The following is a 16664-nucleotide window of genomic DNA, read 5'->3' on the forward strand; positions in this document are numbered from 1 at the left end:
TTTAAGCACCTTACAGTAGGATTTAATTCGAGCAAAGTACTGGAGAACATGAGTTTACTTTGTGTGTGTGTGTGTGTGTGTGTGTGTGTGTGTGTGTATGTGTGTCACCGTTCAGTCTATGGGCCAGTGCAATTCCCCATTTGCTGACTGGATACTGAGAGCACATGGTCCAGTGCAGATTCTAGTAAACAAGTGGTTAAAGTTGTACCTGTATCCTAATTACTTCTTCTTGGTTAGAAAATGGCACCAAATCTTTTGCAAAGAACACTACAATCACTGTAGCTATCTGACACTGTTTTTAATGTATATTTATTTTAAGGTTGTATATTTTTTTAAACCTTATTGGTAGAGGATATATAAAGTAATGGTGGAGGGCATTTCTGCATGAGTGACAGAGGAGATATACAGTACAGTATTTATTAAATGTAATTATAATGACTGACACTGTGTTAGAAAATAAGTAGAGGCAGTGATTGACCTTTCTTTGGATAAATGTTAATCACCATAGGAATGTGTAGCTACTAATGATTCACCCTCAAAATGATAACACTGGATTTCTGAGGTGACTAAAACCGCACAAACTTTTTTTATTGTTTTTGTCTGTTTTTACATAGATTCGCATCCCACTGTGTTAAATGTTCGGTCTTGTTCTTAAATATAATGTTATAAAGAAAATAAAAGAATTGCTGTGTACAGTGAGCTCACTGGTGTAATTAGAGTATTTGTGCCAGTGTTCTGTGCCCCAGCCCCCTACCCACCCCCCAATATCATACAGTTTTACATAAAAACAATCAAGTCTCTTCTTTGTATACTATTGGAAATAGTCGATCACAGCTTGATCACTAGTTGGACTGTTTCATTTTCAGAGTTAGCACCTAACACACAGTACTGTGCAAAAGTGAGAGACCGCTCTTGATTTATTTCCTTTCCCATCAAAGGGGCCGTTAAGGTTTATTTTATGGTGTCAAGAAAAAAAAGCAAAACATGTATTTCACACGAAAATATTTGTTTAAGTATGTAGTATTTTTTAATTTATTTATTTTGTCCACCCTTTGACTTTATTACAGCTTTCATTCTTTTCAGGAGACTTCCTTTTAATTTTTCCACATCTTCAAAGTTCAGTCTTAGAAGTTGGTTGCATTTTCTGCTTCTCACGACCCAAATAATCCCAAACACTTGGGATTGGTGCTGAGGTCAGGATGCTGGTGTGGTCAGTCCATTGTTCTGAGAACACCAGCAGCTTTTTTGTTTGATTTTGAGATCTAAGTCACGAGTCCTCTCTCTCTCAAAGATTTTAATACTGTTTATCTGATGGTGACTGTTCTGTTCTGGTGGTCTACCAGATCTTGCATGGTTGTTATGGATTCCATTTTCTGTATGTCCTTTAACATTTTTTTGAATTCCAGCTTTAGAAATGCTTTGACTTAGAATCTCATTTTTCTACCCACTTTATTTCACTTTGATTTTCCTCTTCCTTATGCAAAATTATGTTGTATCTAATCTCCTCAGTGGCTGTTTTGACTGTAAACGAACTAAATGAAGGGTGGTCTCTGACTTTTGCACAGTAATGTAGGCTATGTAACACATTTGGATGAATCATTTGTACAGCAGTTAAACTGTTTGCCTTGTGAGTTGTTTGTTTCTATTTACAAAGGCTAACAGATGTTATCACATTTCCCTTTTGTTTGATGCAGGAAGACATTACTGTGCTGCATAGCAACTGAAAATGAATCATTGTGTCTCAAATTCCTCAAAATGCTGAAGTCACAGTATAGATGATGTAATGCTAAGCCACAAAGTCCTTCACTAGACCTAAAATTAATCCCACTCATCATCATCATCCTCTTCATCATCAAATTCATCTCCTTCATCTGCAAAACATAATCAGTTTCATTTTACACATCAGTAGGTGAGACAGAAACATGCTTTAAAAAATTCTTTCAATATGAACTGATTGTAACAGGTTAACATTTCAGCCACTTAGTACTGACCAATGAAGAAAGAAAGAACTGAATACTCATTTACCGGAAGAGTGGATGACTTTGCTTCTCTTCTGCATGACCATCATGAGAGCGCCCACAATTCCCTCCCCTGAATCTACTGCTGCAGATGGTGGAGGATCAGGATTTGCAGTTACCTATTTACAAAGAAGTTGGACATTCATTATTGGTGTTTAAATCACATACATTATAAATCTGGGGCAGTGATGGGCTGGAGGTTAGGGACCCAGGCTTGTGACCGGAAGGTCGCTGGTTCAATCCCGAGAGCCAACAGCACATGACTTAAGTGTCCTTGAGCAAGACACCTAACCCCCAACTGCTCCACGGGCGCTGTGGATTGGGCTGCCCATCGCTCTGGGTGAGTGTGCTCACTAGAGTGTATGTGGTGTTTCACTTCACGGATGGGTTAAATGCAGAGGTGAAATTTCCCCATTGTGGGACTAATAAGGGTCACTTAAATCTCAGTTGAATTCTTGGTGCAAAATAATCCAGGTGTAAATTTAGGACCTGTCTGCAGGCTTTTCTTGTTCATTATTTTCTAATAACTATGTAACTTACATAGTTTTAAGTAGTTACTGAATGTCCCATAGTAGTTTCTGGGTAATGAGCTTTAAGATTAATATTTATATAATACACTTTGAGTTTCAGGAATCAACCCACCGTTTTGAGCTTCATTCCTGTACGTATCTGGTCCAGTAATGCTCCTCTACCTCCTCCCCCACTGCTGGCTACAGGAGGAGGTGGACCACCAGGGGCTGGGGGTTTAGCACTGGCCGGTGGAGCAGCAGGTGGAGCAGCAGGTGGAGGAGGTGGTGGAGGAGGAGGAGGTGGACCGCCTTGGCTAGCAATAGCTGGAGGGGGTGGGGCCCTGTTTGTGGCTGGAGGAGGAAAGTAAGAATCAGACACTGGAGGTGGAGGTAAGGCCTCAAAGTCTGGTGGTGGGAGAAAATCAGAGGGGGGAGGAGGAAGAAAAGATTCAGAAGACGGTGGAGGAGGCGGTAGAAAATCACTGTGGTCACGGGGAGGCGGGGGTAAGGATCCAGTTCGCCTGCTCGGTGGAGGTGGAAGAGATTCAGCAGATGGTGGAGGTGGCATGGGTCCGCTACGAGGTCCATTATGGCCTCCTGGGACGGGTGGTAAAGACTCTCTTCGTCCTCCTGACGGTGGGGGTGGGGGTACACTACCCCTTCCTGGGGGAGGAGGTAGGGGTCCACTTCGTGGAGGAGGTGCCAATGTTGGAGGCCCATCCCGCCCTCCTGGTGGTGGGGGAAGTGGTCCACTGCGACCCCCTGGAACTGCAGGTAAAGGTCCACTTCGGCCTGAAGAAGGTGAAGGTGTAGATGACGAAGAGGGAATTTGAGGTAAAGTTGCTCTACGTCCCCCTTGTGGTGCTCCTGGTGTTGGCGGTAGAGGCCCTGTACGCCCTCCAGAAGGTGTAGGTGGGAGGGCTGACGACGCCCGTCGGCCCTCAACGGGTGGACCACCTCCAGGGGGAGGTGGTAAGGGTCCCAGACGAGCCTGAGAGGACATAGAGGCAGACCCAGGGATAGGTGGAGGAAGAGAACCCTGACGGGCTCCAGGAATTGGAGGAAGAGCACGATCTGTGGAACAAACATGTTCAGTTACATTCAAAAGACATTTGAATGAGAGTTTTTCAGATATAAAAAAAGAACCTGGATTATAACCCATTGTAACTCACTCAATAACGTATTCATTCACATTTAGCAGGCTTAAGCTCTCCTTTCACAAGGAATACATTTTAGCACTCAAGTGCTAAATGTGTCATTGAAAGGGAGGAAACTGGCACAAAACTAAACAAACAGGATCTCATGAGTGCAGCATGAATGCCTGTAACCCACCCTATGTAAGTATGCAAAAATTTAAAGGGGTACTTCGCCGATTTTGATATGAACAAAAGAGTGATTCAGTGTGAAATGCACTTTTTCAGAGAAATTAACCGAGTTGGACTTGTTCACCATTATAGTACTAGGATGATGACGGCTGAAGCATTTAATGGCTCTAAAAGCTACATCCTGTTATCACAAAATTTGTATTATTACAATTTGGCTATGAATGCATTGCTTAATACCTGAGACATTGTTTTGTGATAGTTTTGTTATACAATTTGAGCCTAAAACATATTTTAGTATAAGCTATTACTCCAGAATTTCTTCTGTATATCAACTCAATACCACATTCTCAACAGAGATCAATGAGCACAAGCTTACTTATATGGAGGACTTCGAGAAGGTCTGTTTCCAATATGTCATGGATAAATATCAGTTTCTACCAGAATACACAAATAAGTTGCAATGGTTTGAAGAAGAGAGAGACAAAAGTGAGAGAGAAACTGAACCCGCCGGCAACAACCCACAACAACCCAGGGTGAATAGAAATTGGAGGTGTCAACAACAAGCTAATTCCTTCTCTGCTCACCTGTTTATGAAGTAGATAGTTATTTTATGGCTTGGCCTACTTTAGACAGACTGTTGTAAGCTATCGGCTCACACTGACGCATGCACAGAGGCTAACGATGACTATTCACTCACAAATGTTTATTACCTTGATTCCAAGGGAAAATACAACAGAAGGAACATTTGAACTTTAGCATTTGAAAAAATCCGCTTTGCATTTTTTCACTGGTCACAACTAGTCTTCATCCGTTTTTGGTTTAGTTTGTAGAGTTTGACTTATTTTTACTGGTATTTTATGTAGCTTGAAAATTCACTATGATGTTTTTTCCATTTATTTTGAGTCCTGGTTCAGCACACTGGTTTACCACTATCCTTAACAGTTATTCAGCAAAGTGCAACTGTGATTTATCACAGTTTCTGTGTGAACACACAAGCTACGAGTTTTACTGACGTGGTATGGCGTAACGCTGCTTACCCAAAAACATAACGTGTGCAGGGCTGAGAGGTACATGCATTATAAGGTAACATATTTTTTCAAATTTAGCACTATTTCAACATAATGAGTTCACTGTTCATTTTAAATAGCAGATCAAATTGTGACATTTTTAGTGTAGCCACAGTGATGTCTGGTTCCTAGTATTACAATGGTGAAGAATTCTGACTCAGTAAATTTCTCTGGAAAGGCACATTTCACACCAAACCACTCTGAATGATTTTGTTTACGTCTATGCCACTGAATGATTGTCATTTTGCAATCTAAGTGGAGTTCCCCTTTACATGCATTCAGTGGTATTACTGCTGTATTACAACCAACGGAAATGTTTATTCTCTCAGAGTGCTTCAGCCAGGTTATAGAGATGACTACAGGTCAAAACAGGCACCAGAGTAGGAATCTGCATTAATCACACTTTGTGTTCTTGTTCAATTACATATAAACCCCTTAAAGGGCCTAAAGTTTTATTACACACTTCTATAACCCAATAATTACTGACCTAGTTTGCCCTGAAGTTCCTGTAGTTACTGAGTCTTAGTATGTAATAAGACTGGGATTTTAAGGGGTCAATAACTTAAAACCAAATTTCTCAGAAACATCCCTCACCCTGTTGGTTCATTTCCTTTTTCACTGCCTCCATTCCACCAGAGCGTTCAATGACATCGTAGATGAGCTGTGAGGTCTCTGAATCGTTGAGATCAGCCTCACTGATCCCTGCACGGGACAGCAGCTTCATCAGGTCTGGATCCATGCTGTTGGCATCCATGCCAAGATGGGTAACATGACTGAAATCAAAATATAACAGACAGTAAGGGAAGAAAAAATATCTCTGGTGCTGAATTTATCGTCTGACACCAACACCATTTGATGTTATTAAGTCTTAACTCATCAACACTGGCTGGCTTTTGTCTACAGTCCAAGAAGAAATCATCTGTTGTAAGTCTTTAGCAGTAGAATGTCTGAAGTGCCAAATATCTGTCACTCACGTGAATCCACTAGGTGCACCAATTAACGCTTTGGACAGTTTGGACCCCTTCTTTTTGCTTTTTTTCTCTTTCTCCTTTTTCTCTTTTTTTGATTTGGTGGGAGGGGCTTGATTCTGGATGTTGAGGCTTGCCAGTGGTAGTGGAGAGCAAGTCCCAGAGCCTGTGGTTTAAAGATGGAATGGTTGTTGGATTGCAACAGTAATCATGAGTAAAAAGCTTGTTAAAATAAAGTATTCAGTTACCATTTGGAGGTAGTGGGGGCAATGCATCATCTGGAGACAAAACAGGAAATTCTAAGTTAACAGGTTTGAAAACATTTCCCAGAACAAATGACCACATTTATATGAGCACACTGCACTCTTACTGTCAAGAACCTTACCTCTGTTGCGACTTTTCCCCTGACGATTTTCTAAAATGTGAGAGAAACAATATGAAACTATTAGCACTTACTAAATGTGAACAGATCATTATGCCTCTTATGGCAGTTATCATTTATAATGTAAACACTGCTGCATGTGTCTTGAACTAAGTTCTGATCTGTGCCTGTTTTTTTCTGACTAACCCAAGCGATTGACTCTCTGGCTGATCTTCTCGTCCACTGTGAAAAAGAAGCTCTCGGCTTCTTGCTCGTCTGCGAAGTTCAGGCCCACTTGGCAGTCCTGAGAGGGAACATGGAATTATGGATGATAACTGCTCAGAAAAGAATAGAGGACCACCACCAACATGCTTAGGCTATAACAACACGTAGTAATTCTTAGGACCGTGAACATAAACAGAATTTCATAAACAATATTGATTTTGAGCACTTCACATCTGCTGGATGCAAAATAGTGTGGATTTATTACTGTAAAAACAGCAAACAATGTACATGCAACAAATGCTCTTCCTAATGAATACTCACATCTGCAGGGAAGGTGTGGAAGAACGTATCTGCTCTGTGGTAGGTCAGCTGATTATAGAGCTCCTGTTCCCACACCAGCTTGTTTGCCTGAGGCAGAGACACAGATCTCAGAGTCAGCACAGACTCAGCTAAACTCACTGAACACAGGTTCACAGCGGATTGAAGGCTGTGAGAAGTGTCGTGTGACATTGCTTTCCTAAGTGAGCACAATCTTATGGAACCACTGACACACGGAGAAAGACTGAAACTCGTCCTTTCTTCTATATAACATCCTGCTGGTTTCCTCTTCTCCCTTGTGTTTCCAGGGATAACGTATCCACATCCTCTTATATCTTTCCTGAGCAGCAGTCATCTAGGACATTCCCATTACTGCTTATGCTACAACTGTATGACTGTGTATTACGTTTTATTGGTCTAAATGAAAGTTAACGTGTCCTCTGATGTATTAGAGAGAACACATGTCTGCACATTTTAATGCATAATGCATAAAAAAATAATAATAATGCTGAATTTAATATATTAGAACATTTAAATTTGGACCGTGCACTGCAAAAGTGATGAAAATGATAGGTTTATATTATACTAACTTTTAAAACTCAAACAGAAATTGTCCAATAATATTAGTAAAACTTGCATATGACTGTACATTATATATCCCAGATCTAGTTTTTTTAGGAATTGCTTTCTAGTCACTATTTACGATCTACTACTGTCAACTTGACACATCTTAAGTTTCTTTTTAAAAACTTTCATACTTTTTAAAAGTTTTATATAATTGAAAATAATATTCCAAACCATTCTAAACTATTGGTGGGTGTATATTCACTATATGCATAAAAATTTAGTGCTTCTTCTGCAATCAAGGGAATTAGATCCTCTTTTGCTGCGGTAACAGCCTCTTCTCTTCTGAGAACGTTGTACAATAGATGCTGGAATGTGGCTGTGAGGATTTGATTACATTCAGCCACAAAAAGCATTAGTGAGGTCTGGGACTGGTGTTGGATGATGAGTTCTAGATCACAAGCTTCACTCGAAGTCATGCCAAAACTCTTGAATGGAGCTCTATCACACCACTTTCACTGCTTCACAGCCTGACAATCAGGGGCTTTATAGCCCTCTTACCAACACTGTGTCAGTGATGGGTCACCTTAAAGTCCCTGAGTTCACTAATTTAGAAGTTAGATAATTGTTGGATACGTAGAGTATGCGTCTTTAGTGTCTGATAAAACAGCAGTTCTGAATCATGACCAAATTTGAAGGCTTTGCAACTGTAAGGTGATTTTTTAATATGTTTGCGTGTTTTAACTGAAGTCAGTTGCTAGTCTTGTTTTAAAGACTAATTCCATTGATTTATTTAACAAATCTGTGTGATTCAATAGTTGAGATGACAACAAAGTCATTCTGTGCCTTGAAATGCAGTTGAGTGAAGCACCAGGAAGCTCAGTCTGCATTACCTTGATGTCATAGAGGCGGATGAAATAGGAGCGCTGTGGATTATCCTTGACGAAGCAGATCACCCCTGTGTGCTGCAGACTCCAGCTGGAGGGGTTGTGCGGCAGAGCCATGAACATCTGCGCCACCGTCGAGCACAGAGACTAAACACAGTGACATACACATATTACATAATGAAAATATTCAAATTTCTTCAAATATTCTTAAAATTGGACTGATGCACTGTGGTGTGCTGATCTGCGCTGACCCAGCTTCGTCGATTTTGAAATGTTAGAATTTATTATGCAGTAATATTAAATAACTGTGCCCCCACTTTTTGGATAGAATACTTTATCATTTGCAGGCTATTTCCAAACACCATGAAGTTAAGCCTGACTACATCATGACCAATAATTGCCTTACAGATCATTTTGAATAACAACTGAATGGATCGCTGGATCGGTTTGCAGCCGAGTGTGAAGCGGCCGGGATGAGAATCAGTCCCTCTAAATCCGAGACCATGGTTCTCAGGCGGAAAAGGGTGGAGAGCCCTCTCTGTGTCGGGGATGAGCTCTTGCCTCAAGTGGAGGAGTTTAAGTATCTCAGGGTCTTGTTCACGAGTGATGGTACAAGGGAGCGGGAGATTGACAGGCGGATTGGTGCTGGGTCAGCAGTGATGCGGGCTCTTTACCGGTCTGTTTTGGTAAAGAAAGAGCTGAGCCATAAGGCAAGGCTCTCGATTTACTGGTCGATCTACGTTCCCACCCTCACCTATGGTCACGAGCTTTGGGTAATGACCGAAAGAATAAGATCACGAATACAAGCGGCCGAATAAGTTTCCTCCGCAGGGTGGCTGTATGGAGTCACACAGAGGGTAAAACCGGAGCAAAGAAAAGAGAGAAGCGCGAAAAAAAATTATGAACGTAAAATGCGAGACGCAAAGAAAAGCAGTGTGACGCGCAAACAAAAGAAAGAAACGCAAACGAGGGAAAGTATTGCAGAAACAAAATATGAACGTAAAATGCAAAATGCTAATCTTATATTTGCGATATATTTTTTTTCTCGTCACCATTAAAGACCCTAATTTGACTCTATATGTCTGGACTCTCCCTTAGAGATAGGGTGAGAAGTTCGGTCATCCGGGAGGGACTCGGAGTAGAGCCGCTGCTTCTCCACGTCGAGAGGAGCCAGTTGAGGTGGTTCGGGCATCTGGTTAGGATGCCTCCTGGACGCCTCCCTCGGGAGGTGTCACAGGCAAGTCCACCAGGGAGGAGACCCCGGGGAAGACCCAGGACACGCTGGCGTGACTATATTGCCCAGCTGGCTTGGGAGCGCCTCGGAATCCCCCCCGGAGAGCTAGTGGAAGTGGCTGGGGAAAGGGAGGTCTGGGCCTTATTGCTTAAGATGCTGCCCCCGCGACCCGAACCCCGGAGAAGCGGAAGATGATGGATGGATGGATGGATGGATGGATGGATGGATGGAACTGAATCGCCTTTTTTGTGCATTGTACATGTAGCTATTTAAATACAAGCCTAAAGTGTTAGAATTAGCTATTTACGTTTACAGCATTTAGCAGACGCTCTTATCTAGAGGGACTTACAAGAAGTGCTTTGTCTATGTAGAGAAAGTATCTTTGCTAGTTCCTAATAGGTTAGAGAGAAAGCTGGTCCTAAGCTCAGATATTGCTAGAAACAAAACGTCACTGTTGGTACCGAGAGAAAAAGGAGCAGAGTTGAGCACAGAACTCTGTGCATTACAATATAATACATAAGTGCAATACAGTACATTACCAAATGCTATCTCGCTGTCTTGCTAGCTATGAATGCTTAGTGGATCATTCTACCGTACTGGTTCAAAGTCAGAGTTGATAACACATTTCAGACTTTACTGACTTGTTCTTTTGCTGTGAAAGGCCCTATACCTTAATTATTGTTCATTAATAAATGATTGAGCACTCTATCTATAGTCTACCAAATGTTTCTGTAGTGACAATTTTAGCTTAAAAACACTAGCACATTCTAGCAAACACAACATTAAACAGCTGTACTCTCATAAAATCATAATATTTTTATTAACACACAATACTTGCAGAAAATATGTGTTTCTGTAGAGACAATTCTGAATGTTACACACTGATTCTCAGACTTTGGGACACATTTACTTTGAAACAATGAGTTCTAACTGCTCTCCACGTGGCCATGAGGAGCAGGGATACAGTTTCACTTACTGCTCTAAAATGCAGGGGTGTGGCTACAAAAAGGCTCCATCAATGGACTAGAACTCTATGTTTTGGTAGTGACAGAAAACATGGAACAGCCTCTGTTGAATAAAGTTTTTTTACTGAAAAATTAAAATCATTGTAAATCCTCTTTTAACTTCACTTTAAAATAAATCTAAAAAGCTAAGTGTTAATTTAGTTGAAATTCAGGGGTTAGGGTTTGGGACAGTGACATCCCTATAGATGATGATTTTGTATGTATTTAGCTTGTTGCTATCTCAATGAATGCCTTGGGTTAAATAGATTGTGACATACTCCTTGTCCATATCTAAGATGTGAACACATTATTGTTGCTTGATATTTTTTTTTTGTAGGCCCTGATCCCAGCTGACAACAGAAACAGCTCCAGTTCAAATAAGCATCACTGCTCGCTAAAGGCGTTACGGCACCATTCAGAAGGTGGAGCTTTTGTTAGTTATGTTAGACCCACTATGCATCTCATTAAATATGTTTCCTGCTGGAAACGCACTAATATAATAAATAAAACATTTGACTGTGAAAGCTAGCAGTGGAAAACTGTACTGTGAAAACGTTTTTGAACTGAACTAAACTAATCAGATCAAATGGATTTCAAGACGAGAGTTCATGCTGCACTGAAGAGTTTCCTACAGAACTGTGACTGAAGGAAGTATCAAGTGTTACAGAGCAGACTGCTCTTTAAGAGAAGTGCACTAATTGACCGAGCTTCAGTGTGCACTACAGACAAGACAAGCACGACAGGAAATGTCTAGAGCTCGCTTCCCCCTCACCTCTGCCCACTGTTCATGAGTATAGAGACGAGGAACAAGACTGTCACACCTCATCTCACACATCGAGTCATGCAGCTAGCTCTAAATAACACACACTCACATGTTCACACATCACACCATCTTCACAAAATGGCAGATTTGTTCACTTCAAACTGACATCCTAAAATGGTCTAGGCCTATAGTTACACTACTACACTCAGCATAAACATTTACACTGTTTTCAAAGCAAGTTTCCAATATAATATAATATAATATAATATAATATAAATGGTTAATAATATAGTAAATGGTTTAGTTAACTGTACATCTTCTGAAAACCTTCAATTCATTTATCAACTACACTAAGTGTAGTAATATTATTTTACATGTAACATTTTTGACAATTTTCTTTTGCGTATTTGAGTCTGTTCATATTAAACACAATGCACCACATCAAATCATATGTCAAGGACTAAATTCTCATTTTCCTGTACTCTTTGATCAAAGCATAGTAAATTTTGGCCACCTAGAAACACCCTCCAAGTCTTTGATTACCTCACTGGTCTCCTCCCGTTTCCACCACCCCCACCTATTGGCTATCTTAGACAGAAACCACAGAAAAGAGACTCCCCCAGTACCGTGTTTCACTCGGAAATATGTCACGAATTGGAAGGAAAATGTATCATCATTTCTGATTCATGTTGCCTTTCCGTCTTTACTAATCTGTAGCATATTTATTACCTTATCAGTGGATTCCCCTTTACAATATACATAGGCATAAGCTATATTACTAGCTAGATGATTTCACTACATCTATAATAATCTATATATATTAATTATCTATCATTATATCATTATATCAATCTTTTAAATAATTAATACATCTGTATGTATTATATGGGCAGTCATGGGCTGGAGATTAGGGAGCTGGACCTGTGACCGGAAGGTCGCCGGTTTGATCCCCAGTACTGACAGTCCATGACTGAGGTGTCCTTGAGCAAGACACCTAACCCCCAACTACTCCCCAGGTGCCGTGGATAGGGCTGCCCGTGTTTCACTTCACGGATGGGTTAAATGCAGAGGTGGAATTTCCCTGTTTGTGGGATTAAAAATCTTCCACCTACTGTAATTTCCACCTACTGTAATATTCCTGTAGTACTCTCTCACAGTAACTAAAACAGTTATCTTTAAAGCTTGTGTAGTATCTAAAGAACTTGTGCAGTGTTCTGGTAGAAACGACTGTAATTATCTAAATTTACTGTAAGATTCTTAGAGAGGTTCTATAGAGATTCTTGCAGTGTTACTACAGTTCTTTGTCATAATGGTGAACTGAAAGATATGCTAGAAGCTGGCTAGAAGACCTAACCTACACCAGAGAGTTACTTTCTCCACATCACTGATTTCAGGATGTTATATTATGCAAAGCACCTGCACTGCTTCCTCATTAAAACCCATGCTGCTCAATCACACCTGGTGCACTGGAATTTGGTGCCCATTACGTCTCTGTTGTAAACCTTGTGACTACATTTTCCATTTTCTTACACTAATAAACACACTTGATGAGATCAGTCTTTAATATTGATGAGGCTTTTTGTTTTTAAAGAGTTCAAAACGATCACATTTAAACGCACTTTAAATTTGCTTAGAGTTACTTTAACCCCTTAACCCCACAACAAGCCAAGGCTTTATTACACACTTCCACAACCTAAGAACAGCTCAGCCAGCTTGCACTGAAGTCCCTGTAGGTACTGAATATTAAGCCTTTGCATGAAATCCAAGGCATATTACATACTGTGGCTTATTAAGTAACTACAGGGACTTCAGTGCAAACTGGCTGAGCTGTTCTTGGGTTGAGGAAGTGTGTAATAAAACCATTTAAACAGTTAATCCTCCCTCCCAAATCATTTTTCTACATATATTTCGCTGCATGTTTGTCAAAAGATAAAGAATGTTGTTCTGGCTCCTGTAATTGTATTTTTAGTGGTGATGGTTACAAAACATGCCTTCTGGTTTTGGCAACTTTGACTAAATGAAAAACAGTGTATTTCAGATCGAGTGTGTCAAATCAGCAAACGCATCTCACTAAATCAAAAATATCCAGAAACAACTGATGCTTCTTTAATGTTTGACAGAATCATGTTGGTCCTTTCATTTCAGTACTATCCACCTGCTGATGGAGGTTTTTCTCAGAAATCAGCAGCTGCTTCAGTGCTTCCCCACACGTGACCTAGTGTGAAGAGGAGGGCCCAGCACGGTAATTTTCATTTTCAGCTAATACATTTTTTGAAAAATGGGGAATTCCTTATACTTCTAGAGGTCATTTTCAAAAACATGAAGTGAATGTGAAGTGAATTATTTAGCATAGATTAAGTCCTTAAAATCCTTAAAAAAGGACTACAATTCTGTAACTACATGGACTTCTAAAACTCTGGCCTCCTTGTTGAAGGGGGGGGGGGTTAAGTTCTTCCTCTGTAGTAAATAAAAAACTCACTAACTAATTCTACTTTCAAGTAAACTAATGATTGTGAACAATATGTGGGTTAGAAGTGCTTTTGTTATCTCTATGTCTCTATATAAATATACAATATGTAATACAATACAATAACGTTTACAATAAACGTGGGCAATATGACAATATTTATAATTATCATGATCAATTATACCACAATATGTCACAATAAGCTTTTCTTAGCATATCATGGATATCATCAGTTCTCAGTATAGGATCCATAGTATTTTGGGGCTCTACTTTTAACTAATCATACGACAGGAAGCATAAATATTGTGACACATTGCGCATTATAAAAACACACCCTGAACTACCATGATACAACAAATGATTTACACCCATGATTGCACATTGTCCGTAGTTCCTTTGTCTCCAGTATTTTGATGTCATGATTATATCACTGTCGGATTAAGCATGTTCACCATGATGCGTTTGGCTGTGTGAAGAAGCAGTTACTGTTTTTTTATCAGCAGTGGTGTGGCCTGATAAACCTAAAAGATACAACGTGTAATTCAGGAAAGAGGAGCCTTGAGCTGAACTGTTCACCCTGTTCAATAGATCATCACTCCAATTCAATTAAATCTCTTCTAAAGAATGTCCGATGCACAGTTGCGTGCAAAAGTTGGAACACACACGTTTCGTTGGTTTTCTATGTGAAAATAAGTTCTTTGCAGAGAACATGCTTAATTACAGCATTAACCTGCAGGTTTTAGTGCAGAATTTGAATTTATTTGCTGAGTTTAACATTTAAAAAAACATAAAAAAAAACCATAAAATACAAAATTAACTTTTGCCCAGGCTGCAGTTTATCTTTAACTGTTTTCCCAGTATGGTAAACACAGCTTTTGCACATTTTATTGCATAATTACTGTACACGCCGTTGAGGATGTGCGCTCATTTTCATTTCAACAAAACATTGACCAAACATATCACTTTCCCAAACTTTTTCATACTGCAGTATACAGTATTCAGTATATATTACACATGAAGAGCCACACATACTTATAGGTGCGTATAAAATGACCCAAAAGATCTGAAATATGCACGTGTTAACATGTTGACATATACTCTTAGGAATAAAGGTTCTTAGACACTTCTTGGCTTGGACATATGGTTCTAGGAGAGTGTTTAGTTGATGAGGAACTAAGGCTCTTTAAATTTTAGAAAGGTTCTTGACACTTGCACATCACATTTACATAATAGTTCTTTGAAGAAGCATCCACTGAAAGGTCCTTTAGAGAGCAGTGGTTCTCCTATGGCATCACTCATCACTATATTCAGTAGATGCTGACTCTATGATTTGATTGAAAGGAATATCTGGCATAATTAAATCAGATTCACATAACAGTGTTCTCCTACGCCATTAACTATAAAGGCGCCAAAAAGGTTCTCTGTAGAGACACCAACAAAGATCTGCTTTTGGTTCCCTACAGAACCTTTCACTGGACAGATCTTCAGGGATCCAATTATGTAAATAAGATGTGTTAGTGTGAAGAACCTGTGCAAAGTTTCAAGCACCTCCACATAATGTAAATGTTCTAGTGTAGGGAAGAACCCTTCAACTGATGTGTGCATGTGCCAAAAACAGTTCCTGGAGCAAAGAGCCTTTATTGGTTCACTAAAGAATCTTTCAATGGATCTGTATATGACTGTGAAGAAGCTTTAAAAGGTTCAAAGAACCCCTGCAATGTAAAGGGGCTAGGAAGAATCCTTAAATTGGTAAATAATCTTAACATAATGTGAAGGTTCTTTAATTATTTAAAGGCTCTTCACATCCACAAATCTCTTTTTTTAAATAATCGTTCTTAAGGGAACCAAAAGTGGTTCTTCTGTGGCATTGTGCATAGAATCTTTATTTTGGCTCTTGTATATGTCAATTGAAGGATTCTTCCTGGAACATGTACATTATGTAGATCAGAACAGCTCAGTGAACCAATAATGGCCCTTCAATGGCATCACTCAAAGAACTTTTTTGGCACGTGCATGTATTAATTTAAGGGTTATTTGTGGAATGTTAACCTTATGTGATGGTTCTTCAAACTATTTTTTATTTAGAGGTTCTTTAACCTTTGCAAAGGAACCCTTGGTGGCAAGCAACACACAATGAATTCAGCAGTGGAAACCTGCAGTGCACCCCTAAAAACATGATCCTTCAAGGGCTGGACAATGGCTATGCACGAAATCTGAAAAACTTTAACAGTCTGAATGCTTAAATGGTTCTCTGCATGGCTAAATGTTCCAAAAACTACACGGCTCCTTAAATAACCTTTCAAAAAGTGACTCCATATGGCACTAAAAGGGTTCCACTACTTCTTTGCTAAGAGTGTGGCTCTCCGTTGTTGAGTCGAGATCTAGAATCTGACTGAGAGATCAACATTTGCCTCTTGATTTCCTGTCCCGAAACGGAAAAAACTCTTCACCCTGTGAGAACCCCTTTACTTACCACACACCTCCTGCCCAGGAGCTCCTCCACTTTTTCATTCTCCTGCTGACTGAGCAGAGAACTGCCAACGTTCTCGTGATTCTTTTTCTTTGACCCTCGCTTCATGACCTCCTGCGTGATCACTGCTGACCCTCAGAGACGGACTGGAACACAGAAAGACAGAAAGACAGCGAGAGAGCGAGAGAGACAGAGACCGAGAAAGAGAGAGAGAGGGGTATGAACTCTCTCTCTTGCTGTGGAGGCCAGTGCTCGGCAGACCCCACACAGCACAAACAGTTTCTCTTCCTACTTCTCTCATATAACATCAGTGCACAATGGCATTTCACAGGAAGTGGACAACCACACTTTTTCTTCTTTTCTATTTTCATACTCTCACTCAAGCACGAGCCTCACGCCGCTATGGTGGCACTAGTTACTTCAGAACAAACATTTCTCTGCTGCGTGAAGCTAATAAAATGTTAATTAAACAACCCTCTGCCCA

General features: G+C 40.1%; 1 protein-coding gene across 1 annotated transcript; it reads right to left on the reverse strand.

Annotated features, from left to right (window-relative positions):
- Nucleotides 1-554: 554 nt before the first annotated feature.
- Nucleotides 555-16458, reverse strand: wasa (WASP actin nucleation promoting factor a). Its single transcript, XM_017722203.2, has 11 exons — nt 16184-16458; nt 8249-8389; nt 6795-6881; nt 6456-6552; nt 6273-6302; nt 6136-6165; nt 5894-6053; nt 5514-5692; nt 2661-3601; nt 2026-2137; nt 555-1871 (listed from the first exon to the last, which is right to left on the reverse strand). Exons 1-11 carry the CDS (start codon nt 16286-16288, stop codon nt 1819-1821), a joined length of 1935 nt encoding a protein of 644 aa, XP_017577692.2. The 5' UTR covers nt 16289-16458; the 3' UTR covers nt 555-1818.
- Nucleotides 16459-16664: the final 206 nt, after the last annotated feature.

Source organism: Pygocentrus nattereri, chromosome 28 (genome assembly GCF_015220715.1).
Source record: "Pygocentrus nattereri isolate fPygNat1 chromosome 28, fPygNat1.pri, whole genome shotgun sequence".
In the NCBI taxonomy this organism is placed as follows: Eukaryota; Metazoa; Chordata; class Actinopteri; order Characiformes; family Serrasalmidae; genus Pygocentrus; species Pygocentrus nattereri.